Source organism: Castanea sativa, chromosome 6, assembly GCF_040712315.1.
Source record: "Castanea sativa cultivar Marrone di Chiusa Pesio chromosome 6, ASM4071231v1".
Lineage (NCBI taxonomy): Eukaryota > Viridiplantae > Streptophyta > Magnoliopsida > Fagales > Fagaceae > Castanea > Castanea sativa.
The window spans coordinates 48,752,073-48,779,924 of NC_134018.1; the positions used below are offsets into that span (position 1 = coordinate 48,752,073).

Sequence of the window (27,852 nt, forward strand, 5' to 3'; positions counted from 1 at the left end):
TGACTTCGTATTTTTAAGAAATTTGTGATTTTAAAATTAAACCTAAAACACATGTTTTTGTTTTAAAAAAGAAATAGAGTTGATTCTATTTTTAACCCGCCATTAAAATTAATTTTTCGTTTACTAGTAATAATTTACCACCTATAATTTGTTGTAAAAATATTATGGATATAACATTTTACTAAATTGGGTGCTTATATATATATATATATACACACACACACACACACACACACACACACACACACATATATATATATATATATATATATATATATATATATAATTCACATAATTGGGGCATCACAATGTGATTTTCCTGATTCTTAGTATTAAGGGAAAAAAATCTTGGCTTGATTTAAGGGTTGTTGAATTTAATTTTTTATTATAAATCTACCCATGTAATTTGACTTAGTTTGCATTGATTAGGAACCTCCACGATTAGGGTAATTAAAATAATTCAATGATTTGATTCTCAAAAAAAGAAGAAGAAGAAAATCAATGATCTTTTCTTTATTAGGTCTTAAGGCTTGAATAATCCTTCTTAATATGCATGGTCTCACTTTTGGAGTGAATAGAGGAAATTTGAATTATATTGCTTAGATTCCCTCCATTAGGAGGTCTCTCTTAGATAGGATAATTTGATATAATTCACATGTGATTTGATTTAGTATCACTAATTAATCAACTTCTTTGCTTTGATTTAATCTGACTAATTGACTTAATTTGTCATTTAATTACAAATTTGAATTTAAGATATGTTCCCTTATGAGATGTGGTCTTGAAAATAAAATTTCTTATGCGTATTTCATATTTTTTTATTTAATGCAATAATTGTATGATTAGGATAAAGATCCACCTTAGTATTTTCCTTATTTAAACATAGCTAGCATAACACAAGAAGGTTGATAGCTTGGGTACTTTCACTTATAAGTAATAACCAAAGTGTTGATTCTATTCTTCATCCTAATCTTAGAGTTAGTGGGGTATTCTCAAAAAAAGCGTTCACATACAGGTAAAAAATATGTTTTTAAAAATCATTTCAACACATACATTTTTTTCCAATTTTTTATTTGAGATAAGAGTAGAGAACTTTATTTTAGTCCAATCTAAGTATATATGAGTAAAATTCTCTCTTAAAAACTCGAAATTCCAGCTCTTACCGTTACACACCATACCTACACTTATATTTGTAGGATGATACTTATGACAAATATGCTTAGTAATAACGCACATTTTTACAACAACTAAGCCACAAACTTACCATTCCATGTGCCTAGCAAATCAATGATTGCCCAAATCAAACTCACGGTAAAAAAACCCATGTATTTGTAGCGCGAACTACGCTAATAGGACAAACAAATATTCGCGCGTAGTTCTAGAAACGACAATAGAAGTTTAATCAAAGAAAAAAAAACCCCACCAATCCAACACATACTCACAATCACAAATCTCCCATGTTTTCTCTGTGGTTGGTTCCCCATCGTTTCAGTCACTTTTTCTCAGGTTATTTATTCCTTAATTCACGTCTCAGACTGTTTCTTCGAAAACCCATTTCTCCATCCAGATAAAATCCGTAACCCAATTCCCAGGTTTTGCTTTACCGACCATTTTGCGTGTCCAAATAGAAAAGAAAAAAAAAAAAATTTCTCAGTGATTTTGACGTTTTAAATTTTTTTTAGCATACTTGTTTGACCAAACTTGTCATCATGTCGGCGCGTCCTTTTGTTGATTGATTTTGTTATCAAGTTCCAAACTTTGATGGTTTGGAATGAAGTGGGATATGAGAGTTTCTGCAAGTGATACAGAATTTGAATTATGGTACGCACTAAAATCCAGAATCATTGTTATGATACAGCAGAGAATTAATAAGCAAGGTCAGCTGTTTCCCTATTTTTAGTAATCAATTTCTGGGTTTTTTTTTTTTTTAAATTTAAAATTTTTAAAATTATTTTTTATGGTCCACTCCAATTAGTATATGGAATATTGGGATCCATAATTTTGTTGGGTTTTGAATTTTGCGTGTGCTTTTATCAAAGTGGGTTTTGTTTCTTGTGGAAAATTTACTAGGGATATGCTGTTGTAGTGGCTTCAATATGATTTTGTTTAGTTTTTGTTTCAATGAACTGTAGGGTGGTTGCAATTATTATTGTGTAGGTTTTTTTATTTTTATTTATTTTTAATAAAGTTGTGCAAGTGTTTTGAAGGCTTATTGTATCGGATTTGCCCATTTTAAGGATCATGATGGTCGGTTGCAATTACTCATGTTCTTTACACTTGTTTAGTTGTTTCAATTTTGTTCCAATAACTACCTACCAAAAAAGGTTGCTTCAATCATTTGGTCCTGCATGTTGCAATTACTCTTGTTCTTTTACACTTGTTTAGTGGTTTCATTGCCGATTGCTCGAAACTTTACTGTGTTGTATTCATGATGTTTCTCCTAGAAACTTTTTCTTGATCTTAGAGGAGTAGAGGAAACTTACATGGGATTTTCAAAACCGGATTCTTTCAATTTGTTCATTATATTATTATTGTGTTATTTTATTTTATATATATATATATATAATAATTGTATTTAGGGCTAAAATTTAGTCTTAGATGTTGATGTGAAACGAGCAATTTCCTGTTCTTTTGGATTTTTTTATTTATTTAAATTATTCTTATATTTTTGCATAAGGTCTTACTGAGTATTCATTTAAATCTTATAGAACTGAACTTCCAGGAAGCAGAGAGGTTTTAAGACTTACAAATGCTCCAAATTTTGCATTTGATATTTGTTCATGCTTGTGGATATATGACATAGCCAGAATTGGTTAGCAGCTTCTTGTTGCTTTTGTTCTTATGTATTTACAATCTAGATAAATTGTTTTCCTCAAATTTTCATTATAAGATTTAGTTGGCAGTTATTAGTATATGCTCACTTCTTCATGTAGGATTCTCCCTGTTTGGTGCAGATGCATACTTTTATCTTCTAAAAGGTGCTTGAGTTTTAGTGAGTGTTTACTGAAACTAGCCAAAGATTTGTCAGCAAAAATGGAATCCAAAGAACGGATGCCAAGTGTTATTGCAAGATTGATGGGCCTTGATGAACTTCCGCCTCAGCAGCCTGTTCAAAAACAGCAAAGAGTGCTTTCTGAGTATTATTTACAGAGGGTTGCTTCTATAGGTGTCCGGGAGAAGCGTTCATACCATGAGCGTGCTTCCTTTAGGATAAGCAGTGAAGAGCAGAAGGAATTAGGTTACAACTTTAGAGTAGGGGAAACATTAAATAGATGTAAGCAACATAACCAGTCGGTTGAAGACAGGAAAATCAGCTCAAGTTCATCAGAAGAAAAAATGGCTTTCATAAGGCAGAATTTTTCAGATGCAAAATGCATTTCAGTGGATAAGTCATCACATAGTGTTCCTCCTTACTCACAATCGGAGCATCATACAGTCTCAAAGTCATCACATACTTCTTATGGTAGCAATATTGACAAATGTGGGAAATTTGGGAGGACAACAGTGCAAGGGAATGTTAAATTGCGGCAGAAACCTAAGAATAGTCTTGTTAGAAAGTTGCATGGAGAACTTGGTCTTGATAATATATGCAAGTATACTAGATCACAATTGGAGTCAAATGGTGAAGCATGCCATCCGCCCACAGCAATTGTAATTTTGAAACCAAACCATGGCAATCCAGAGAATGATGCACAATGTTTTGCTTCACCTAGCTCATATGAAGGTTCTCTTTTGGGTGATGGGGAGTTAAAAGATTCTCCTATTCTTGAAAATGGGAAATCAGACGTTGAAGTCAGAGAGAGGAAGAACTTGGCATATGACATGGAACCTACAAGGCAACGACCTAGAGTTTCAAGAGAGATTTCAGAGGAAGTTACTAGACAAACAAGGCATGGCACAGTTAGGATTTCAACAAAGGAATCAAGGTCAGGATTGAGAATTGATGGCACTGTTGCTAAAGAGTCTGAGCTGAAGATGCCTACAAATTTCTCTAATTGGAGGAACCACTACAAGTCCTCATTTTCCCTTTCGCATGGGTCATATGTCACCAGGGAAGCAACAAGGCAGATCTCTGAACGATGGAGGATGAATAAGAAGTTTCAAAAAGATGGACTGGCTGGGAGAGCAAGTACTCTGGGTGAATTGCTTGCTATGCCTGATCATGAAACTGGGGCAAAAAATGTTAATTACAAGCCTGGTAAGCATGGCCTGGGCAATCAAACTGTTGCAAATGATGGGCATGTGAACTCCAGTGGTCCTTTAGGCATTAGCGGCAGGGATGGTTTGAAGGATGGGTCTATCAGAAACTTACCAAAGTCCAGATCTCTTTCTGCATCTTCGTCTGCCATGGAGAGTCCTAGAACTAGGACTAGATATGAAGGTCTTCAAAGTGACTGGAATTTGAGCTTGGGAGAGTTTGTTTTTTGGGCACAGAACAAGTCAAGGAAGCAAAATTTAAACCAGGAAAATGGTCTCAAATGTGGAAACTTATTTAGCTATGAGAAATCCCATTCTTTTTCCTGCTTGGATTTGGAAAATAATCAGACTGTAGATGAGGTGAAAATCGAACTTCAGAAGGATCTATCTGATAAGAATTTTTTGGGTCCTCAGTCATCAACTACCAGTTTTTCTTACTCTGATTTAGAAAATAATCACATTGTACAAGATAAATGGTTGGTGGAAGGTGAGCTGAAGAACAACCTTGACAATATCAATATGTGTGAACAGAATGTTTCACTTCCTAAGCCATCAGTTCGTAGTTTTGCCTCAGTAACCATGGTAACTGATGTGGTGGCTGATGCAAAGATTAAGGTTGTGAGTAGGCCTTCTGGAAATTCTAAGGAAGAGCTGATTGAGCCAACAACTTGCATCCTAGAGGCAAATTCTGATTCTTTTAGTCTTGCCTCAGATACTTCAATTCAACAGGTACAATGTTTCTCTCTTATATAAGATATTACTTATTTTTGCAATGCTCTCATAATTACATATCTAGATGTTTGTAAACAGTAGATAATTTGGCGTAGTAGTTTGAGATATTAGACTTCTTCTATCTGCTATATGGGTCGGCAAAATATCTCTGCTTTATTGATATTTTTGTCAAGCTTGATATTCTAACACTGATATGTATCACACCTTGACAGTATCTTATGATTTGTAAGACCGTAAGGGAAGAGACTGAACATTCAATTTTCATTGTACTGAAAAATTCAAGATTTTTTATCAGCTTTTTCAAGAAAAGCATACTTGACTTTTCTAAAACAATACAAAATCCAAGTGTGGTTCAAAATCATTAAATTCATTCTTAGGTATGACCTAATATCTTTCTGCAGTGTCTAGAATCTAATACCATTTATTTCTTCTTCTTCAGCATATGGTATTCTTTAAATCCCAACTGTCTATTTATAGCCACTGCACTTGTGTGTGTTTCTTTGAATGAATGATTCTCATACAGGTTCAACGTTTCCAATTTTCTCGCCAATTTTGCTAATACTTACCTTGTTCACCTATTTATAGATTTATGTGACCAATATTTTTGTTTGACACTACATATTCTGTCATAAATTGTAGGAAACATATGCTGGATTCCACGAAGAAGGTTCTGTTTTCTCACAGTGTTCTGGCACAGATCCAGAATCCATATTAAGTTTGGGGGAGGCTAATCATCCTAGTCCAATTTCAGTTCTGGAAGCACCTTATAAAGAAGAGCTTTCATCTAGTTCTGAATGCTTAGGAAGTGTCAGCACTGACATTAGTGGTAAGATGACTATAACTGCATCTCATTATATTAACCATCCTTTAGTTCAAATTCTTTCGATACATCTTTTCCCCTTTCTTTGGCTGGGTTCATGGATGCAAGTTTCTGATAACAGATATCTCAGAAACTCTCTCAGAGGCAGCTAGAATGATTGTTTCAAGTGATGAAGATGATGAAGGATCTGTAGATGACCTTAAAGAAAATGAAGATTTGATGAGCTTGTTTGGTGTTGAAGAAAGCAGGGATTTCTCCTACGTTGTTGATGTATTAACTGAGGCAGGTTTTCATGGTGAGCTTCTGGATATGGACTTTGGTGCCTGGCACTCTTCAGAATGCCCAATAAGCCTTTCAATTTTTGAGACCCTAGAGAAGAGGTTTGGTGAGCAGTCTTCCTGGAAAAGGTCAGAAAGGAGGCTTCTCTTTGACCGAATAAATTCAGGGCTGTTGGAGATTCTTCAGCCATGCATGGGCGTGCCCTCATGGACAAAGCCTGTGTCTAAAATATTTAAACCAAAGATGAGCCTGGACATGATTGAGGAAGAGTTATGGATGTTGCTAGTCAGCCAAGAAAAGGAAGTGAGCAAGGATTCAGCAATGAATATGCTGGGAAAGGAACTAGCATCTATAGATTTAGGAAATGATATCGATTTTATAGGTAGAGAAATAGAGAGATTATTGGTTGAGGAGCTTGTAGCAGAGGTTTTTAGCATTGTCATTTCTTGAGCTGTAGTGTTTTGTTTTTGGCGGATATCTATATTGAAATATGAGAACCATTCAGGAAAAAAAAAATTTATGTATATAGCAATTGTTTTGATCTGAGTGACAAAGTGTGAAGAGGATTTAGGTATAGATTTATTTTGTTCATACATGAGTGTATTGAAATTTTCAAGGTCTTGTGTTTCTGATGGATTTTCAAACCATCATGATATTGTTTTTATTTATTTAGGTATTGAAGTTTCAAAATGTCTCATAAGTGCAGTAATTTTACTTTGATTTGCCAAGTGTTATAACAGTGATATACATTTTTTGTGTGATGACTTGCTGTTCTATCATAAACCCTTGAAGATACGATGTTTTGAAGTTCAAACTTTCCCTTCTCTAATTACTTAATTTGATGTTCAAGTTTGCACCTAGATTTATGGTGTAGGTTACTTCTTATTTGGTCCCAGGATGTTGCCAGGTAAAATGGAAGCAGTTGCAGTTGTTTTTGGGCTCATCTTTGTAAGTAGGGATAACAGGATTTGGCAAACGTTATAAATAAAACTAATCAGAGGGATATTGTGGTAGGGTCCAGAAGTATGATTTACAAAACTTCATATGGATAGTTCTGACAGTGATGCATAATGATTAGTGATAACCGTATTGAAAACCTATAGAATTTTTTCCCTAATAATAATTTTATTGATACCCAAAAAAAAATAAAAAAATAAATCAGAGGTGAATTTTCCCCTTATCCAATTGAACTAACTAGATCCTATGTTTACAGCTGAATTCAGGAATGCCCTAGATGTTCACTTCAATATTTTAATATAAAAAATTTGGAAGGTAATTCATGACGTACTAGGTATTACTCCATCATCCATAACATGGAGGAACGAAAGATGAGAAAATTATGAGGGCAAACATTCCTAATGCTAGCCTCTTGGTTAAGGCAGATCATCCTCAATATTTGAAATGATCTTACTTGAGCTCTGGAAACTCATTTTTGCTGTCACAAGCGTTGTGGGTGCAAGTCGAACAAATATTATGGATTGTCTTATTATTAGGTGACCTAAACCTTGTTCTAGCCAAATCATTCTTTTCATCCACTTTTTAAGTTTCAACACTTTTTCTCTTGATCAAATATATAAAAATCTAGGGTCTGACCCAATGCACCAACTCCATCTCATCAACTCCAATTTCAAAGCTCAAGCTATACACTTCAATCCTTAACCAGAACAAAAATGGTTATGCATACACTTAATAAAAATAAACTGCTATGTCATACTAAAAAAGCCACTAGAAATTTTCTAATACTAATTGCATTTAACTTGTAAGATAATCAACTTCTCTGTCTTTGAATGAACATTATTCCGGCTTCGGGAATCCTTTTTGAAGTTGCAAGTGCTGTGTGGGTGCAAGTCAAACAATTATATGCACCTCCTTAGGTACCTAAACCATTGTTCAACCCAAACAATTGGTGTCAAACCAAAAGATTCATCACCAACTCCATCTCATCAACTCCAATTTGGAACCTCGAGCTATATATAAGCACACTAGCCTGACTTCCAATCCATCACCACAATTCCAAACACAATCTCCTCAAAACTCTCTTATCTTTCATTCCTTATCAAGCACTTCAAATGGAAACCCACAGATCCCTCTCTAGCACAACCAAGGCCATAGCCTACCTTTTGTTCCTCACTCTCACCATTTTATCTGCTACCTCAGCTCGAAGCCTTGACGAGTTTCCACCAGAATCAACCAATGCAATTGTCCCACCAGTCAGCGATGTATCCCCAGTGACTACACCTAATTCAGCTGCAACCACTACCACTGGTGCTAATGCTGATTCCTCCCATACCTTAACATTTTTCTTGCATGACATACTAGGTGGTACAAAGCCCTCGGCCCAAGCCATGACAGGAATAGTGAACAGCCCGGCTCTCAATGGACAACTCCCATTTGCAAAGCCCAATGGGGCAGTCCTCCCAGTCAGCAATAATGGACCTCAAAATAACGATAACAACAACTTTCCATTCCTCACTGGCCTTGGTGGCGCTACATCACCTGTGTTACAAAACAATGGTGCAAACGTTCCAGTAGTTAATGGGGGTCAACTCCCGTCAGGCTCTGCCATCCAAAAGCTCATGTTTGGCACTATGACAGTGTTTGATGATGAGCTAACTGAGGGGAACGAGCTTGGGTCAGGATTGGTTGGAAAGGCACAAGGGTTCTATGTGGTGAGCTCAGAGGATGGTACTAGTCAGACCATGGCTTTTACTGCTATGTTTGAGAGTGGGAATTATGCTGATAGTCTAAGCTTCTTTGGGGTACATAGAACTGGTGTGTCAGAGTCTCAATTAGCTATCATGGGTGGGACTGGAAAGTACGTTAATGCAAAGGGATTTGCCACAGTTAAGACCTTCACGGATCAGGCCAATCAGCAGCATGAGACCGATGGTGTGGAGACGAAGTTGGAGTTCACCGTTTATATTTCTTACTAATGCGTTTGTGTTTGAAATGTCAAAAGTTTGTGGTTTTTTAACTTTGCTGTAATTGTAAGACAGATGCAATCTGGGAATTTAAGCTCCTTAAAGAGCATTGTGTTTGATTATTTGTGATTCTGGTGAAACCAAATGATTCCAACTTGTTATTTCTTTCCCTACAATGTTTGGAGGGGCTTTTCTCCCTTGGCATGGTGATGGTATTGTAAAAGCAAGGTGGAAAACTCCCCTCTGATCATCTAAATTCGAGAAGATAGTTCATCTCAAAGATTGCAAAGTATATTCATCTCATGTGATATAGACAACTTCCAAACAGAAAGCAGAATAGATATAGCAAAAGGTTTGAAATCCATTTGTTTCAAGTATATCCAATTTATAATAGCAGGGTTATGCAAAATAGAAATAGAAAAAAAAATAAACAATTACACATAGACAAAGATTTACATTGTTTAGCCTTAGGCCGAAGTCCCCAAGTGGCACCAAGAGAAAGTTTCACTAATTAAAATAGAAAGATTTCATAGGTGGCACAAAGACACTCACACAAAACTAAAGCTCCAAATACATCCAAATACCTCTCTCTCTCTCTCAAGAATTATTAATTCTCTAAGCCTTATGTGTATAAGACCAAAGTTGTGAGTGTCGAGACTTGACAGATTTTTTTTTTTTTTAGGAGACTTGAGGGATTGATCTCTCTATAAAGAAAAGATAATAGAAATGACTAAAAGTGACTTGGTGCATAAGTGTCGTGGACCAATAGTGCACACTCTAAGAATCCAAGTATCACGTACGTGATTAAATTTGTAATAAGTGTAACATCATTTTTCTTTTTGTTTGGATATTCGTTTCTTCTGCCGAAGAATAAAACCTTGAAATAAGCATTAGTCCAAAATCAAAAATTTTATAAGCATGTTATAGGTTCAAATATATCACTCTTGGAGCCGGGGTGCCTAATAGCAGCATCCACTAACATGATCTGCAGAGATTCATAAATTATTAAAGTTGGAAAGCCTGTCGTATATATACTTGTATAGTCCCACCCTTATGCTTGAATTAACACCTTCAACAACAAATGTCAAATACACGAGGTGTCTTCAAAGTCATCAATAACCAATTTTCTTTCTTGTCCCTCGGATTGCATCTCTGGCTTCATCTTCATCTAAAAGTACATGTAATATATTCAACATATCTTGGATTAGATATCACATGAATGGCCTCCAAACCTCCCCTTTTTAACATATAATAAAATTTTGGGCTCAAAGATAAACATTTCGTATAATACGGACAAGAAATGAGGTGTGTTGAGAAAAGAATCATGTCCTTAATTCATCTAAAAGGTGTACAGATGGTAGATCAAAATGATTGAACAGATTCTTTTGTGCTGTTAGCCTGGCTGATGCACTAGATTAAATTACATAATTGGTCTTTTAGACTCTTTACAACTAATGGTGCCAACAATCTTTTTGTTCAACTAATATCTCTCGATGTTTTTAGTTGAGATATTCAAGATCAAATCCTCCCTCTCTAACTACTGAATTATCAAACAAAAAAATACAAGAACCTTATAGCTCAACTATTGAATTTTTAGGATTCAAATCCCCCTTCCTCTAATCATCGAATTATCAAGAAAAAAATTACTAATGAATGATGATAAAGTATCAAGTAATTAAATAAATTCAAAGGGGCTTGAGACTTCTGATTAGATCTAGACCCAGATATTTCCCGTTCATTCACTTTGGCATTAGTTGATGAACAAATTAACGGGGAAAAGGGGTCTTATATCCGCTACATAGCATGAGATATACACCATCTCATTTTTTTAGATTTCTTGCTTCTCTTTTTTAAGGACAAAATTTAGTTACAAAATTAGTTATAACTTAAGGCTACAACCTTACTTAATATAATAAACATTATTACATATTTTGAAAATTTAACCGTTGAATTGCATGTTCTTAACGCTCTTAATGCACATATCAAATTTTATGTCAATCGGATATTATTTATTATATAATCTGTAAGCTTATATTTTATGTATAATTTTAAACTATAAAAACTTGCAATTTAAACAATTTATTAAATACATATCTATTGATCTTCAAATTTTTAGAAGTTTTGCAAGTATAGAGTATATAAGAAGAAAGTGTAGTCCAATGGTGCATTTGTCAAAAATCACCTCTAATAAAAAGATATTGAGTAAGGTTGTAACTTTATAGACTACAACCAAAATTGTAACTAAATTTTGTCCAATTTTTAAATAGGAATATTAAACAATATTTTGGGAGTACAATATTTTCAAAGTATTGTCTAATTACTTCTTTTATACAAAAGTTGAACCTTACTTTTTATTCCAAAACTAGAAGTAAGATGGTAAAAAATGATGAATTTGATTGCTTGACCAATATTGGAAAAAACACCCCACTTTATGTACAGGCCCAAACTTGATTTGAATGTATAGAACGAAAAACTGGTTATCTATCTAAGATACTCATAAAGAGTTTATTTTATTTTTTTAATTCTTTATTATTAACCTCATAAAGAGTGAATTTTAATTGCTTATGGTGTGTGTTTGGATCATTTTAATACTTTATTTGTCTGAAAAATTAAAATGTATCTTTAAAAAAAAAAAGTCTTTCAAAAACTATACATAAATCAGTGACAAAAATAAATTGGAATTTCAAGTTAAAACATAAATATCCAATGAAAGAATTTTGTGGTATATCATGTCTAGTATAATGTGATTTACCTTCAAAATCTTACCTCTCCTATTCTTAATTTAGATTGTGATGCTACTGTAGTATTTCACTTTGTCCTATAATTTTAAAGTCTTGTTAGCAAGTGTTAAGGTGTATTTGTTTATGGTTGACTTTTGTTTTGTTTTGTTTTTTTTTTTTAATTACAATTGATTAGCCGCACAACATCCAGTTAAAAATATGTTGTGGAGGCAGGAATCAACCCGAGGTAGACTACCTTCCTAAGTACATAGTTAATTTAGATTATGGGCTTATAACAATTCGCAATGGGAACTTTGAACAAGAATCCCAAATTTAACTTATATTCGTACCAATACTTAAAAAAGCAAAACTCTTATTCATATTATTCCCTTCAATTACAATATTCACTCCTGATGTTTCACACACACTCTTTGTTTGTCTTCTTTCCTTTTTATACCTTTTTTCCCCTTTTTCCTCATCCTTATTATGTGCATGGTTCTTCATATTTTCTTCTCCACCTTGTGCCACAGTAAGAGTCCGTTTGGATAGAACTTATTGCTGAAAACTGAAAACTGAAAATACTGTACAAAAATAATTTTTTAATGTGTAAAAATTACTGTTCATCCCAAAAAGTACTGTTCATTGGCCTAAAATCACTGTTCATGGCCAATGAACAGTGACATATGCGCGTGGAAAAAAAAAAAAAAACGTGAACGCAGCTGGAAAACGCTGCATCCAAACGTATTCTAAGTGTTGTCTTGGTATGGTTGGACAGCTTTTCTATCCCATCAGGCTCTTCTTTTGTTAAGGTTATGATGAATGAAGACTTTTGGAGCTTATTGTTTTATTCTGATAAATTATCTGTTGCATTGAATGTAATTGCATCAGATAGATTGCTGTGGATTTAACAGGAAGATTTGGAGGACATATTGCTTGGACATTAGGCGTAACTTGGTGGTACGCCTTAGGCATTTTGGTTATCCTTGAATAGTATACGTATCTCGGTGGGATGTCTTAGGCCTTGGGCATCCTCGGATACAGTTCGTAGTTTGGTGAGATGCCCTTATATCTATGAACATTTATCTTGGATTGTTTAAATGGTCCAGTAATGCTTGGACCGAGGGTGATGAGCCCTAGCTATAAGATTGGTTTCCAGAGTACATGCTTCTATAGCTGAACTCATTTTCTCATAAAGGTACGTCTTGGGCTTGCCCAAATCCTAGGCTCAGTATTGTCTTTGTCCCTTGAGTATTGGGTGCCACGTCCCAATATGTGTAATCTCAAAAAACAAGAGAAATACAGTTTTGGAGTTCAAAATCTTAACTTGAAGTAACAGTTGTGGTTATTATTACGAGCGGACACCATAAGTTAAAATTCTCTAAAAAAAAGTCACAGTTGTATGTGCGTTAAAGCATTTCCAATAAATGCTCTATGTCTATTTTTTGAGCAAAAATATCACTGTTCACACTTCAACGGATTCTCTATCTCCATTTTTTAAATTAGAATTGCTCTCGTGCTTTTCTACTAGCAGAGAATATTGCAACTTTTACTATTTATGCTTCAAATGTTTTTTTTTATTATAATAATCAGATATTGAATAAAAAATGTTGGAAGATATTTAGTTGTTAAAAATAAAGTAAAGAATAAATGACGAAATAATTTTTAAATGAGATGGAGAAAAAGATAGAAAATCTATTGAAAAGTGTATTTGAAAATATAAGTAGGTAAAAGTTAAATATCACTGTTCACTGTTCAAACAATACAAAAATTAAATAAATGACTGAAAATGCTGTTAAGAGATATGCAGTATGCACCAGATATTTTATTTTCTTTTTTATTAGCTTTTCTATTTCCTAATACAGTACTGGATCGGCTTCGAAATCCTGCATTTCTTCTTAATCGCTGGCTATTTCAAATTTTGATTCCATTGATAAAAACATTTTATGCTGTACACTTGTACTTTATCAAAAAGATTAAGAATTTTCAACGAGTACAGCATTAACCTTAAAAAAAAAAAAATGTAAGCAAGCATTACTACATGCTCAGACTCATTCAAATCGATACCCAAAACGATCCAAACTTTCTTTTAATATATAAACAACAACATTCTCATACAAATACAGATACTTGAAATTCAGACACAGACACAGAAACAGTCACACCAATCAACAACAACTACAAACTGCTAATAAGAAAGGTAAACACTGAACTGCAAGATGGTATCGACGCCGTCCGTGGTGTGCTGATCCTCCTGATGAAGCGATCCCAACGTGGCGTACCCTTTGGCATTCTCATACTTCCCGGTCCCACCAACCACCGCTATCTGAGACTCATGCGACGCCGTACGATGCACCCCAAAGAAACTTATCGTATCCTCCACCACCGTCTGGTCTTGGTGTTGTTGACCACCACCATGTGAAAGCAACACTGTCACAGCAATGGTCTGACTCGTCCCATCCAACGAGCTCGCCAAGTAAAAGCCTTGAGCTTTACCAATCACAGCTGAACCCAGCTCCTGTCCTTCGGTTAACTCGTCGTCGAAAACAGTTAACGATCCAAACATGAGTTTTTGTAGCGAAGCCCCAGATGGCAACTGGCCCGCCGTCACAAACGGCTGGCTGTTTCCGCCGTTAGTGACGTCGTTGTTGCCGCTGTTTTGGAAGGTGGTGGAGGATTGGGGTCCAATGCCGTTGAGACCTGCGAGGAATGGGAGGTTGTTGTTGTTGTTGAGGAGGCCGTTGAGGTTTTGGTTTGTTAGTGGGACCCCTCCGGAGACTGGGAAGATGTTGTCGTTGGGTTTGGAGAAAGGTAGGCCGTTGATTTGGGTGTTGGCTATGATCCCTGTGACCACTCTGGCTGATGGGTGGGTCCCTCCTAGGACGTCGTGCATGAAGAAGGTTAGTGGGGGAATTGGTGGGCCAGGTGTTGCTGAGGTGGCGGTGGTAATTGGGGTTGGTCCAGTTGGAGATGTGGTGGTAGGGGTGGGACTAGCTACGGGTGCCACGCCAGCAACGGGTGTCGGGATGGTGTTGGGTACTTGAACATTTGGCTGGGCTACTGGATTGATTATAGGTGCTACAGGTGTGGTGTCTACGTTAGGAGTTTCAGGTTCAGGCTGTGGTGTGTCAGCAACTGGGTCGACAGTTGGACTAGTTACGGGTGCCACGGGTGTGGTGTTTGCATCAGGAGTTTCAGTTTCGGGTAGTGGCGAGTCAGTGTCATCGACTATAGTAGTGGGAGTGGTGGTGGTGGTGGCAGGGATTTGGCCACTTGGCAATGTGGTGGTGGGACCCACAGTTGGAGTTACATTTGGGTCAGTTGTTGTGGCAGGATTGGATAATTGAGATGGATTAGGGAGGATGGGGGGTTGTGTATCCACGTCATCAAGGATCCTGGCAGAGTTGGCACACCCTAGGATGATGGCTAGGAACAAGAGGTACATGGTGGCTTTGAGTGTTTTAGTTGTGAGGAGGGAAAGTTTGGCCATTTTGGGATGTGAAGAAGAAGGAGAATGATTGAATGTGCTTTTGTTGCTTAGGGAGAATTCTCTATGGGTATATATATAGTCTAAGGAGAGTTTTATGAGGAGAATTTCTAGAGAGAAGTGGAGCTGATGTTATGGAGTTGTTGCATACCCTTTCCCCTAGCCAGGGTGTGTTTTGGTTGAAACACCTAACTCATTGATGATATATGAGTACTATAGTAGTATAGTGCTGTTGACTATAAGCTGAACCAAGGGATAACCTTTTTTCTTAGTGGGGACTCTTGTCAGAATATCTTATAATAGAACTTCAAAAACAGGCAGTGGGACTCTAGTGGAGTAGATCAGTGTTACAAGGCCTCCTCGTAAAAATTGATTGGATCCCTTCCTAACTTACAACATTTAAACATTACTTATCCCAACAAACCAAAAACAAACTTCAAGAAGGTAAGAGAAATCATGCACCTAATGATAATGAATTGGTGGGTTCTGTTTGTTTAATAATTGAGCAAATCAAGTTCCTTTCCCGACCTATTTTGTTAACATAGGAAATGTATCTGTGCATCCACTAAGTATCTGTAATTGTTGGGAACTCAAGGTTGTTTGAAGCAGAGGAGTTGCCCAATATCAATGCCATGGTACCTATCAATTTTTGCCAATGGCCAGTATTTTGATACACTCTCGAACTAGGATCAAGTCTCAGAGCCTATTGGTGCTTGGACTAGAAGGCTAATTCATTATCTTTCAAACAAAATCACTGAATTTAATATGTTAGAAGTTATCATAGATTATACAACCATTATTAAGTTGAATGGAACTTGGCATTTCCATCAACCGCACGACCATCTTAGGCATTTTACAACGGGAAATTACGTGCATTGCATTTAGTCCAGTGAGACATTGAAGTGATAGGATCTGAAAATATAAATTGTGCAGCAGTCTAGTGCATATTTTGGTGTGCACTAACAACTTACATGACCTGCAGAGAATGGAGGTGAATTAATTCATACTCCTTGCCTGATGTGACTTTTCACATAATTTTAACCTATAAAAAAATCACAATTTTATTAGTATTCGTAGCATATAGTGCCATTAAAAAGATCCATTATCTGGTTATTCTTCATAAATTTCAATTTACGATATTCCATTCTTTCTGAATCTGAAGAGGCTATTTGGAATTGTGAAACTGATTCAGGCTTTCAGCATAGCAGAAGCTTGTCTAAAAGAAGCATAAGGCCACTACAAGAAAATTTTCCTAATACAGTCGGTACCTAATACTCTCTCTTTCTTTCTTTCTTTTTTTCCCCATTTTTCTCTTTTCAGGTGACGATTAGTGAGTTTTGGTACCTGTTACTTTGAATCATGTATTGGAATGTTAAATATAGAAAATTTCATTCAAGCTCTAAGGTAATAGAATGGGTTCCTATAAAATAAAAAAAAATAAAAAAAAAAATTGAATGGGGCCATTAAAAATTCAAAGCCGGTTGAAGCCTTCTCTTTTAGGGAAGTTTAGGCAGCAAGACCAAAGAAAAAAAAAATCCATGAATATGAAATTAATTAAGTAAATTAGTGATATCTGTTAAGCTGAAGCTGCAGCTAACTTTAGTTGTTCAATGGTAACAAAACCTCTCCATTAATAAAAACCAGCGCATTGATGCTAATCATTAATCAACAATGGTAGTAAAAATTTCTCCATTAGCATTTTCCGCAGAACTGTATGCCTTGAAAAATTAACAAAATATTGATGAATTTGCCGTAAACATCTTAAATCTTTCCTGCAATTTGCTAGTTTCAACATTCAAAGAATACATAGTTGATAGGTTTTCAAGTGCCATGACAAAAATTGGATATATATAAAATTTTACTCAAAACAAAATGATCCAAATAACCCAATTTTCAATTAAAACATTCACTATATAGTTAAATGTAAATGTAACAGCTGAAAGCACAAGCTTTAGCTCAAAATCGATATGTCTCTTGGCTACCAAAGGTTCTACTAACTTAGATATACATTGAACAAAAGGACCTTATTGGTTCCTTTTCCTTCCCCGTCAACATGAGACCTTACATCCACAGCCTTAACTGTTGCATAGCCATTAGCACCCTGATACTTCCCAGTGCCACCAATAATTGCAATATGAGACTCAGGAACATCAGTTTGGTGCAACCCAAAAAATCTCAACCCATCTTTGAAGTCACTACTAGCAAGATATGCTGTCATTGCCATCATGTGGCTACTCCCATCTTCTGAGCTTGCAACATATATCCCTTGTGCTTTTCCAAGTATAGGTGACATGTTACTTGGCCCCTTAAATATTTCTTCATCTATTGCTTTTACTGTCCCAAACTCCAATTCTTGAAGAGTAGCTCTAGCTGGGAAAGATAGACCAATGCTTGATAAGTCAAGTGTTTGAGTGGACAATCCTGTGCCTTGAATTGTTGGATTGTCTAAGGGGATTCCTCCAATAGGAGGGAAAAATCCTAGTGGTTTTTGGAAAGGCAGCTGACCAGTGACTTTAGCAGTTGAGGGTTTTGATAAGGGGTGGTGAGTCACATTGAGCACGTCTCTCATTAGAAAAGTGATTTTGTGATAATGGTTTTGATTGGTTGGGGTTCGATTGCCAAGAGTTCTAGCAGAAGATGAGTAATTGATTATGGCCATGAATAAAAGTAAGATAAAGGCTATGGTTAGCATGGAGGGAAGCTTGGCCATTTTCATGAGGAAATAATGCTTTTGCTTTTGCAGCTAGACAATTCATTTTATAAAAGGGTAGGGCTCGAAGAATTGGTTTGGTTAGATCTAGTTGGGGTAGTTAGTTGTGGATCTAGTATTTTTATCAAGTCTAAATCTAAACAATATCTTATGGCCTTTTTTAATTATTTTTCATCTTATGGCCTCTTAATTGAGGGATGAATAAGCAAAATGTTGCCTGACCCCTTCAAATTTATATAATTGAGCAATTTTACTTTTGTCTTTGGTGTGAGAGCAATTCTTTTATTTACAAGATGAATTTAACTAGTTTGTTTCTTAAGACAACTCTTTTATTTGTGTATTTAATATATATATATATATATATATGATAAATTTGAACCTACGACATTCTTTTTATGATAACTAATCGTAGATCCATGTGAGATTGAACTCATTGGCTCCGCGTTCTATTCGATTAGAACTTGGTTTGAGAACCATTTGTCATAGATGTGCAGAAAAATTTGACAGTTTGTTAAATAGTGAAAAATGAAAATAGAAGGCGAGACTTATAAGTGTTAGTCTCAAGTCTTTTTTAAAATGACATGATTATTTTTTTAATAAAGTATAGTTGATATAATTATTAGATTTTCTAAATTAAGTTATCTATATTTGTTATTTGAGAGTGTTTTAAATTTAGTAATTTTTTTTTACAATGAAACATAATGCATTTTATATTCAATTATTATATAAGGCGTGATGATTTGTAAATAATTTAATGTGTAGTTGGAATTTGTTTCTAGTGCTCTTTACAAAGGAATTATCATTTATATATCTTGAATGATCTAAAGAGGAAGTAGAAATAATTTTAACCTATGATGTACAACAAGAGACTTTATGAGTTGCTAACTACAACCCACAACCAAAAGAGGAAGTAGATATAAGTAAATTCATCACTTATATTAGGGAAAAAAAAAAGTAAGACTTTTTTATTTATTTGATAAATACACACACACACACATATATAGGGGAAGGTAGATGAAAAAAAAAGGAGTAAGACTTTAATAACATAAAAAAATGTAATTTTATCAAGAAATTACCAACATTACTCTAAGAATATGACATAATGTCAATAAAGTTGCTCATCTTTATGCACAAACATCTTCTCCTAAGGCATTCATTAAATGGACCAAACTAAACTAAAGTAGACAGAACTAGACTGAAATATTACCCTGACGAAATCAACAAGAGTGTGACAATAATAAATGCTACACTTCAACTTTATATATTATATAAACTAGTTGTGGACCCGCGCATTGCGCATGGTAATTTTTTTTTTATGATCGTGTTATTATTTGAAATATTTTTGAATGTATTACTACTTAAGCTGCATTATATATGTATAAACAATATATTGTAGGATTCGTGATGATAGAAGGTATTGTCTTGGAATTAGATGTGGAAAGGATACAACTATACTTGGCCTTGTAGTCAGTCCAGAGTTGATCAATCGTCTTCCTAAGTTAGTAAAATTTAATTAACTTAAAATTAGATAGAAAGGATTTTATAAATTTGAAGTTAGCGTCATGCTAGGTGAAAACTTTAGAAGGCTGTAATTAAGTTGTTGCAAGTCTTTTTAAATAAATATTAATAATAAAAAAAAGATCTATTCCTTTAAAGATAGAGATTAGTATTATAAATAGGATGAGGAAATTTTATTGTATTATGTTTATTGGAAACATAATTTCTACCAAACTCAGTTGGCTAATTTGTACATTTCCAAGTCAATTGAGCACATTTTGCATGTTACATGTAATTCTTCATTTCCATATGGGTAAGGGCATTCACTATCCCAATGACCCACTCCATTTTTCTTGCATGCTTGGTTTTTTGGGATGCGAAATGGGTTTGTTCCAAAAACTGTATGTTGAAGGATTTGTCGATAGTTTTGCAGCAATTGTTTTCCATTTGGTTGGTTTAGAATTGATAATAGTAGTTGTATTCCTTCATCATTTGATTCGCATAATAACGCAATTGCTAGTCCATACTTTGCATTTTTGTCTCCTTCTATGTTTGCTTGAAGAAGGATTTCTTTTCCCACTTTAGTTTGATCATGTACAAAATATTTGTGAGCTCCGACCCAAAATAGTGCTTGTTTGTTTCCAGCCCTAAAGCATTGATGAATGAGTTTTTCTTCATCGTTTCGAAGGCATAGGGGATTTTGGAGTAGTCCAGTTAGATTGATGTAGTGAAGAACTTTTTTCCTTTTGGTTAGCCAATTGAATCGCTTGCAGCTGTTTTTAAAAACGAAAACACATATTAAGAAACTAATGCGTTAGAAAAAATCAGATGGTGACAAAACATGACAATAATCATATACTAAGAATTATACATGAACATTATTATCATCACAATTGCAATATTTGATTGATGAAGTTATAAATTTTTTTTCTTTTAGAAATATAACAATGACTATAAAATTGCGCACTACTTTATAGTAAAAATTTAATAAAAAGAGAAAATTGAAACTTGGGATATATGGTATCAACATTGTAATGAAAAAGAAAGAAAGAAAGAAAGAAAGAAAGAAAAAAAAAAAAAATATATATATATATATATATATCCACGTCACACTAATTATGTAACATCATTCATGTCATGACTTTGGAACACACCATTTGTTCACGCAGGAAAGTTTAATGTGAAGGGCCATAGCCATAAAGAAAAACTCTACATCTGTTCGGCCCCTATGAAGTGTATAAACATTTTTTTTAATTGCAATATTTGATTGATGAAGCTATAATTTTTTTTTTGTTTTAGAAATTTAATGATGACTATAGAATTGCGCACTACTTCATAATAAAAAGTTAATAAAAAGAGAAAATTGAAACTTGGGATATATGGATCAACATTGTAATGAGAAAGAAAAAAAAAAAAAAAATATATATATATATATATATATCCGCATCACGCTGACTATGTAATGTCATTCATGCTATGACTTTGGAATACACCATCTATCTAACACAGGAAACTTTAATGTGAAGGGCCATAGCCATAAAGAAAAACTCAGCATTTGTTCGGCCTCTAGGGAGTGTATAAACATTTTTTTTAATTGCAATATTTGATTAATGAAGCTATAATTTTTTTTTTTTAGAAATATAACAATGACTATAGAATTGCGCACTACTTCACAGTAAAATGTTAATAAAAAGAGAAAATATAGGATTTCAATATTTTGTGCCACAATTTTGGATGTGGTTGATTGTGATTAGTAGAGAAAAAGTGGCGAGTTAATGTGAAAATAACAAAGATGAGATTTAAATTTAAATTTGTGTACCTGATTTTCATGTTGCCTAAAATTTTTGGCAAATGTCTTCCAACATTGGAAAATATTTTGAGCAATAAATCTATTGGTAATTCATGTTGCATGCTCATTTTTGTGATTGTGGAGAGTGTATTTTTATGTTATTTTTGGTGTGTTTTGATTGTTGTATGGATGAGTAATTGTTGAATTTATTTGCAATTATTTTTAATTAATTTTTTTGTTTTTGAATAGAAGCCTTTCATATACCCTTCTCTATAAATCTTAAATCCTGTAAATTATGTTTGACTATTCAGTGTTCATTTGTTTTTTTTTTTTTTTGGCATATATATATATTTATTTATATTGTGTGTGTGTGTGTACAAAAGATGAAGGTGTATAGGTAGAAGCTGAATTAGGGGGCTCCCTCAACTCTGACGCACTTCGATCCATTAATGCAAATATAATTGGCTGAGCAACCTCTTCATTGCAGGAACGCACAATATTAAATCCTTAGAGAGCACAGCAAAGTAAATTACATCAAGTGGGGCTTTAGCATCATTTAAAATAGAAGCCAATTTACTCCATAACTAATAAAAGAGTTAAAATTTAACTGTCATCTGAAAATTATAAAAAGATAATAGAACATTGAACACTGAACATTACTTTTATTAATTACGGGCATAATGCATAACCTTATCATTGTCAATATTATAATAAAATTAAAAACAATATTTGTGACGCAAAGTCATCCCTCATTGAAAGGCCAAAATGTTGCTTCGGAGCCTGCTCCCACAGTTGGTATTTCAAGTTCAGCTACTGCTTTCCATCCACCAAAAAAAAAAAAGTGTCAACTACCGTTTTTAGCTTCCTTGTGATCTATCTTCCTCTATTTTCTTTCACTGACCAAGAAGAAACATATTAAGCATATATTCATAAGCTAAAATCACCATTCCATTTCCTAATCCAAGTCAGTCTTCATTTGATCCACTTTTGTTGGACTCCTTTTGTATCATGTCTAGTGATGAAGCACAAGTTCGTCAGTTGTAGTGAATTTGTCCAGATGGAGCCGGATGTTCGCTTGTGTTGCAGTGGAAGTAACAATTCCCTAAAATGGTCACCGGTGTGGTGCCTACCACAACGCCTCCAATGCCAAAGTCAGTACAAGGGAGTTTATAATAATAGAATGTAAGAATGATTAGATATATCTCGTAATTGTGTCAGTACCTTGTGTTGGCAATGTGAGGGCTTTATATATGTTGCTCTGGATTCTAGCCGTTGTGGTTGATATTGTGATGTTAATGCTTTTCTTGGTAACGCTTCCTGCTAAGTAATGGGGCTTTAATATGCCCACAACGGTCTGTGCAGTTGGTTTTGTAACTGTTCGGGGCATTACTGGCGACATTGAATGATTCTGATACCCTCGTCGGTGACATGGGCACTTGCTTAGGCTCGTCTCAGAGAACGGTCTCGTCTGTCATATTGAACTCATCTGTAGTTGATTTCGTCAGTCCCATTAGCTGCCCCCAAATCTGTGGTTGTTGTGACGTGTCATGACGACCATAGAAAATGAAAGGTTTTTTGGATTGCAGGAAACTCTTGGGATTTCATGCCGTATTAAATGCGTAGTGGCGGCGCCATACTGGTCGTGGCCACATGGCGTATTCTGGTTGGAGGGGTTAATGTTCCCATTGTATGACTCTTGGGTTTCCCGCTAATTTTCAGTTTTTGCCTTGATTTTTAAACTTCTCCTTTTCTTACTTTACTTTTCGTTTTCCTCAAACTTTCATTCATTTCTCTGAGTGTTTTCTTTTTCAACTTTTCTTTGCAACTCCTTTTCAAGCCGATGTGTGTTGGTGTTGGGCTTCTTATCTTCTTCTTTCTGAGGTACGTTTTTCTCCCCTTTTCTCGTTTTCTTTCTTTGGTGGTAGTAAACATCTGATTTTTTTTTTTTTTGCTTTTGTTTTCTGGTTTTTGGGATTTTAGCATTTACCTCTTTCTTCTGTGTCTTTTCTGGGTGTCCATGATTAGTAACTCTGAGGTTAGAATAGCTTGCCCCTCAGTTTCCTTCCTTTTCGCACGTTTAGGGGGGCCTTTAGGTGTTTTCCCAAACCTTGAGAATTTTGTTTTAGAGGGTAACAGTTTGGGCGTTTCCGTGGCTGAGTTGTTACCTTTGCTTTGTCAATCAATTTATTGGTTTGAGGGTTTGGTGAGAGAGCGGGGAACGATGTCTGAGGTTAGGTCTAGTGAACTCGAGACTGGGTTATCATCTAGTGGTGACCCGATGGAGGGAGATACTGTCGTTTCGACCCTTCGAGAGGTTAGGGCTTTTCACGCCCTCGTGGAGGTGTGTGGGTTGGATGTTGACACTGTGGGTAGGTTCAAAGATAGGTTTCAATTTTCGGAGCGGGTTCGTGTTCGTCGGCCCAATGATGAGGATAGGACTTGCCACTTTTTCCCTGGTGAGGTGTGCTTCTATGAGGCTGCTTTCACTTGTGGACTTAGGCTTCTCGTCTATTTGTTTATGATGGAGCTTTTAGATTACTTTGGTATTGCTCCTAGGTAAATTATGTCCAATTCATAGAGAATAGTGGTCAATTGTATGGAAATATGGTTGGCCACTAACGGGGACATGATTAAGGTAGGTGAACTCATCTATCTATATCGTTTGAAAGAGTCTAGAGAGTACGGATATTATGAGTTATTACCCTGGGAGAGGAGAACAAGGATTGTTAGGGGTTTACCTTCGTCCTTCAGGTATTGGAAATCAAGATTTTTCTTTGTGTCCGGGGATGATTTTGAGACTCCCTCCAGCAGGGATTGGGGTGATATCTGAGGTTGCTCCGTCGATGGAGGACCTCGAATTCAGGTGCGTCAGTATTTCTTCCCGACGTTTTTAATTTTGTTGTATTTGCTGTTATGGTCACCAACTCCTTTGTTTCTTGTTTGCACAGTTAAGAGACGGCCTAAGCTCAAGAGCAGGCATAAGGTCGTGTTGAGAAAGCGATTGAGTACACCCAAACGATCGAAAGTTAGGAAGATCTGGTAGACCCACAAACCCTTGCCTTCTATAACCTTGGTCCTGACTCGTCCCCCTACGTCCTACGTAGTATCGACATTGAAGGAAAAAAGAGTAAGTATTGAGCTCGTCAGTATTGACCCCCTTATATATACTTGGAGTTTTTTTTTTTACAAGTGTTTTCTTTTAGTAGAAATGACGACTAAGTTCAACAAAGATATGTATGAGAAGATGAGGTCCAAGAAGGACGAGCCATTCTCCAACATCGGGAAGAAGGCGGTACGCGTCACAGGGAACGGTTCCTCCGTCACTCTAACTACTTCCATCACTCCCATTGTTTATGGTACTGAGACGACGAGGATGGCCTCTCTTGCCACCTCGATTGAAAAGATCCCTACCCCCGCTTCTAAAAGGCCTCGCATATCTGACAGTGAGAAGGAGAAGGTTGATTCTCGCTCGTCTACTATCTGGGACGATGAGAGACTGGCGGTGAACCGGGCTCATGGGGTCGTGACTGCGGAAGATTTGAAGGCATTCTCGAGTTCGTCCCCAAATGAGCTAGTGGGTCGTCACCTCCACAAGCTTGTCCAGGTAAAGCACTTGTGCAAGTTTATCCCTTCTCTGTTCTTTTTTTTTTACGTTGTTCTGAGGTTCGATTCCCTTGTGTGTTTTTTAGGTGCTGGGGGAGAGCATTCATCTTTCCTCGGAGTATCTTGCTCAGGAGGCTAAGGTCAAGTCTGCGTTGTCACAGGTAAAGGCCTTGGAGGTGGAGAACTCGGAGTTGAAGAAAGATTTGATAGCTTCTATCGGCGAAGTTAACCTTGCCAAGAAAAAGGCCAAGAAACTAAGTGACGACCTCAAGGTTGAACGGCAATTGGTTTTGGAGAAGGATGAGCAACTTGTGGCTGCCAGGGAGAAGATCAGAGTCATTGCTGCTAAGGTTATCGAGGGCTTCCAGCAAATTGAGGAGTACAACACTGTGCTCTTCAGTTGGTACTTCAAGGGGTTTGAACTTTTGAGGAGATACTTCATCAAGCACCCCTCTGGAGTAAACTTGGAAAAACTAGACTTGGAAGAGGTAGACAGGGAGATGGTTGCTGACGAGGCTGCCCAGTCTTTGACCACTAAGACTGACACCGCTGTGAATGCCCCTGCCAGTGACGCCCCTACCGGTGACGATGTTGCTGCTGACGCCTGAACCTAATACTTATGAAAATTTTCTTCTCCCTTTTTTTTTTTTTTAATTGGGTGCCCGTTATGTTTTGGGCTCAAATTTCAGAACAGTTTTCTTTTAATCTGTCTCGAGAACAATATTTTTAGCTTAGTGTTTATGGGCCTTTAGATGTAAAAAAAATGGTAACTGCCCGTTGTTTTTGGGCTTTTATAGCTGCGTACTTACTTGCATTTGTGATTGCACACTTGTGTTATGCTTGTGGTATTTTACATCTGTTAGTGCTTTAGTGAAATTTTTAGCTGTGACTTTTCCTTTTCCTCTCGATTAACTTACTTTCGAGGTTTTTCTCCTCACACTTGTTGTCTTTCTGTTGTGACTTACACTTTTTCAAGGATCTTGTCAATCTCTTTGCTTTGTCAGTAATTTACATCTGTCTAGGCGGAATCTTATTACTCAGCCATTTTTGAGATTGTCTTTTGGCTTCGTTAGTAATTTACATCCGTCTAGGCAGAATCTTATTACTTAGCCATTTTTGAGATTGTCTTTTGGCTTTGTCGGTAATTTACATCTGTCTAGACAGAATCTTATTACTTAGCAATTTTTGAGATTGTCTTTTGGCTTCATCAGTAATTTACATCCGTCTAGGCGGAATCTTATTACTTAGCCATTTTTGAGATTATCTTTTGGCTTCGTCAGGAATATACATCCATCTAGGCGGAATCTTATTACTTGGCCATCTTTGGTTTTTGTGACTTACAGCTAACCAGACCTGTTTACATGAAGACATTAGCTGAGCGATTCTTTTATTAATTTCAGGAATGAATACATTTATTTGTTACATCTGTTGGTGGTACTTCTTCAAGTGCTCAATGTTCCATGGTTGTGGGAGCCTCTGCCCATTTAGGGTTTCCAGGTAATAGCTGCCTTACCTAGAGTAGTGGACGACTCAGTAGGGTCCTTCCCATGTGGGGCCAAGCTTTCCTTGGGCAGAGTCTCTAGTCGCTGTAGTGACGTTGCGCAGGACAAGGTCGCCTATGTCAAGTCCTCTGAGTTTTACCCTCTTGTTGTAGTAATCGGCCATCTTCTGCTGGTATTTCGTCATCCTGTTGAAAGCTTTGTCTCTTACTTCATCTAGGCAATCCAGGTTAATTTGTAGTTGGTCGTCGTTGTTTTCTTCATGGAATACCTCTCGCCTGATGCTGGCCACTCCTACCTCGACTGGGATTACTGCTTCAGTGCCATAAGTAAGCCTGAAAGGGGTTTCTCCTGCTAGGGTTCTCGCCATGGTTCTGTAGGCCCACAAGACATTAGGCAATTCTTCTGGCCAGGCACCCTTCGCGTCGTCCAGCTTGGCTTTAATAATCTTGAGCAGTGTTCGATTCGTCATCTTTGTCTATCCATTCGCCTGTGGATGTCCTGGGGATGAGAACTGGTTCTTGATGCCTAGGCCCGAGCAGAAGTCCCCGAGGCCTTGGTTGTTGATCTGCCGCCCATTATCTAATATAATCGTCCTTAGAATCCCGAACCTGCAAATTATATTCTTCCACACAAAGCTCCGGATTCATGCTTCAGGGATGGTCACTATCACCTCTGCTTCGACTCACTTTGTGGAGTAATTAATAGCAACTAGTAGGAATCTTACCTGACCTTTACCTAAGGGCAGTGGGTTGACGATGTCGACTCCCCATTGTGCGAATGGCCACGGGAATGATATCGTCATCAGTCTCTCTGCTGGAAGTTACTGGACATTCCCGAACCTCTGACACTTGTCACACTTCTTGACGAGTTCTATTGTGTCCACTTGCATAGTTGGCCAGAAATAACCTGTTCGAATGACCTTGCTTACCAGGGATCTGGGGCCAGCATGGTCCCCACAAACTCCTTCGTGGATTTCTTCTAGGATGTATTTGGCTTCTTCTTCATCGACATACTTCAAGTAAGGCATGGAGAAGCCTCTCTTGTATAAGGTGTCATTTAGGATCGTAAATCTGACTGCCCTCTTCTTGATCTTCTTGGCCTCCTTGGCTTCCTGAGGGAGGTGCCCATCTTGGGGAAAAGACACGATCAGAGTCAGAGAACGATCTCGTCTGTCGTATTGAACTCGTCTGTAGTTGATTTTGTCAATCCCATCATCTAGTAAGTCTTCGACAACTTCAAACATTAGTGACTTGAATTATGGCTCAGACTGCAAATTATGCTTGATGTTTGGATATCAACTCCATTTGGAGTGGAAAGCAAAATCAATTTTTCTAATAAATGCAATAATGTCTCATATAAAATTAGTTTGGAACTCCAAGCTGATTCTATTTGAGCTTTTGACGAATTCCATCTTAACCTAAGTGTACCCAAAGATCATTGAATTATTGGGCTCTGCTAATTTCAAAGAGATCAGATCCATTTGGGGTACCGGTGTGAAAGATGAGATCGAGAAATTGAAGAACACTGTTTCCAGTGTTCAAGCTGTGTAAGGTTTCCATGTGCAAAAGCGGGTCACTTTGTAATTAAACTTAAATGAG

The 27,852-nt window shown here is 36.4% G+C and overlaps 6 protein-coding genes across 9 annotated transcripts; 2 read left to right on the forward strand and 4 right to left on the reverse strand.

Moving 5' to 3' along the window:
* Positions 1–1,420: 1,420 nt before the first annotated feature.
* LOC142641236 (uncharacterized) lies at positions 1,421–6,572 on the forward strand. Of its 4 annotated transcripts, none has more exons than XM_075815635.1 (5): positions 1,424–1,877; positions 2,709–2,812; positions 2,955–4,926; positions 5,569–5,755; positions 5,871–6,572. In XM_075815635.1, exons 3-5 carry the CDS (start codon positions 3,034–3,036, stop codon positions 6,476–6,478), a joined length of 2,688 nt encoding a protein of 895 aa, XP_075671750.1. In that variant the 5' UTR covers positions 1,424–1,877; positions 2,709–2,812; positions 2,955–3,033; the 3' UTR covers positions 6,479–6,572. The 4 variants fall into 4 exon arrangements, with proteins under 4 accessions (XP_075671752.1, XP_075671750.1, XP_075671749.1 ...); XM_075815636.1 differs by lacking the exon at positions 1,424–1,877 and adding an exon at positions 1,932–2,324; XM_075815637.1 differs by lacking the exon at positions 2,709–2,812 and having other exon boundaries at positions 1,421–1,877; positions 5,880–6,572.
* Positions 6,573–8,051: 1,479 nt separating this feature from the next.
* Positions 8,052–9,071, forward strand: LOC142637967 (dirigent protein 25-like). Its single transcript, XM_075811957.1, has one exon. It carries the CDS (start codon positions 8,098–8,100, stop codon positions 8,959–8,961), a length of 864 nt encoding a protein of 287 aa, XP_075668072.1. The 5' UTR covers positions 8,052–8,097; the 3' UTR covers positions 8,962–9,071.
* A 4,679-nt stretch (positions 9,072–13,750) lies between these two features.
* Positions 13,751–15,178, reverse strand: LOC142641575 (dirigent protein 24-like). The gene has a single exon (XM_075816019.1). It carries the CDS (start codon positions 15,154–15,156, stop codon positions 13,855–13,857), a length of 1,302 nt encoding a protein of 433 aa, XP_075672134.1. The 5' UTR covers positions 15,157–15,178; the 3' UTR covers positions 13,751–13,854.
* Positions 15,179–17,146: 1,968 nt separating this feature from the next.
* On the reverse strand, positions 17,147–17,863 carry LOC142640108 (dirigent protein 25-like). Its single transcript, XM_075814201.1, has one exon. It carries the CDS (start codon positions 17,861–17,863, stop codon positions 17,147–17,149), a length of 717 nt encoding a protein of 238 aa, XP_075670316.1.
* An 8,419-nt stretch (positions 17,864–26,282) lies between these two features.
* Positions 26,283–26,723, reverse strand: LOC142640109 (uncharacterized). Its single transcript, XM_075814202.1, has one exon. The coding sequence runs from the start codon at positions 26,721–26,723 to the stop codon at positions 26,283–26,285; it is 441 nt and encodes a 146-aa protein (XP_075670317.1).
* A 6-nt stretch (positions 26,724–26,729) lies between these two features.
* LOC142640110 (uncharacterized) lies at positions 26,730–27,497 on the reverse strand. Its single transcript, XM_075814203.1, has 2 exons — positions 27,079–27,497; positions 26,730–26,862 (listed from the first exon to the last, which is right to left on the reverse strand). The coding sequence occupies exons 1-2, from the start codon at positions 27,495–27,497 to the stop codon at positions 26,730–26,732; spliced, it is 552 nt and encodes a 183-aa protein (XP_075670318.1).
* Positions 27,498–27,852: the final 355 nt, after the last annotated feature.

Bases quoted from the DNA above. Each gene is read 5' to 3' on its own strand.
- LOC142640109 (XM_075814202.1), bottom strand. From the start codon at position 26,723: ATGACGAATCGAACACTGCTCAAGATTATTAAAGCCAAGCTGGACGAC.
- LOC142640108 (XM_075814201.1), bottom strand. From the start codon at position 17,863: ATGGCCAAGCTTCCCTCCATGCTAACCATAGCCTTTATCTTACTTTTA.
- LOC142641236 (XM_075815635.1), top strand. From the start codon at position 3,034: ATGGAATCCAAAGAACGGATGCCAAGTGTTATTGCAAGATTGATGGGC. The intron at 4,927-5,568 runs GTACAATGTTTC...CATAAATTGTAG, and splicing joins CAGATACTTCAATTCAACAG to GAAACATATGCTGGATTCCA. The intron at 5,756-5,870 runs GTAAGATGACTA...TTCTGATAACAG, and splicing joins TGTCAGCACTGACATTAGTG to ATATCTCAGAAACTCTCTCA.
- LOC142640110 (XM_075814203.1), bottom strand. From the start codon at position 27,497: ATGTTTGAAGTTGTCGAAGACTTACTAGATGATGGGATTGACAAAATC. The intron at 26,863-27,078 runs GTAACTTCCAGC...TATAATTTGCAG, and splicing joins CAGAGGTTCGGGAATGTCCA to GTTCGGGATTCTAAGGACGA.
- LOC142637967 (XM_075811957.1), top strand. From the start codon at position 8,098: ATGGAAACCCACAGATCCCTCTCTAGCACAACCAAGGCCATAGCCTAC.
- LOC142641575 (XM_075816019.1), bottom strand. From the start codon at position 15,156: ATGGCCAAACTTTCCCTCCTCACAACTAAAACACTCAAAGCCACCATG.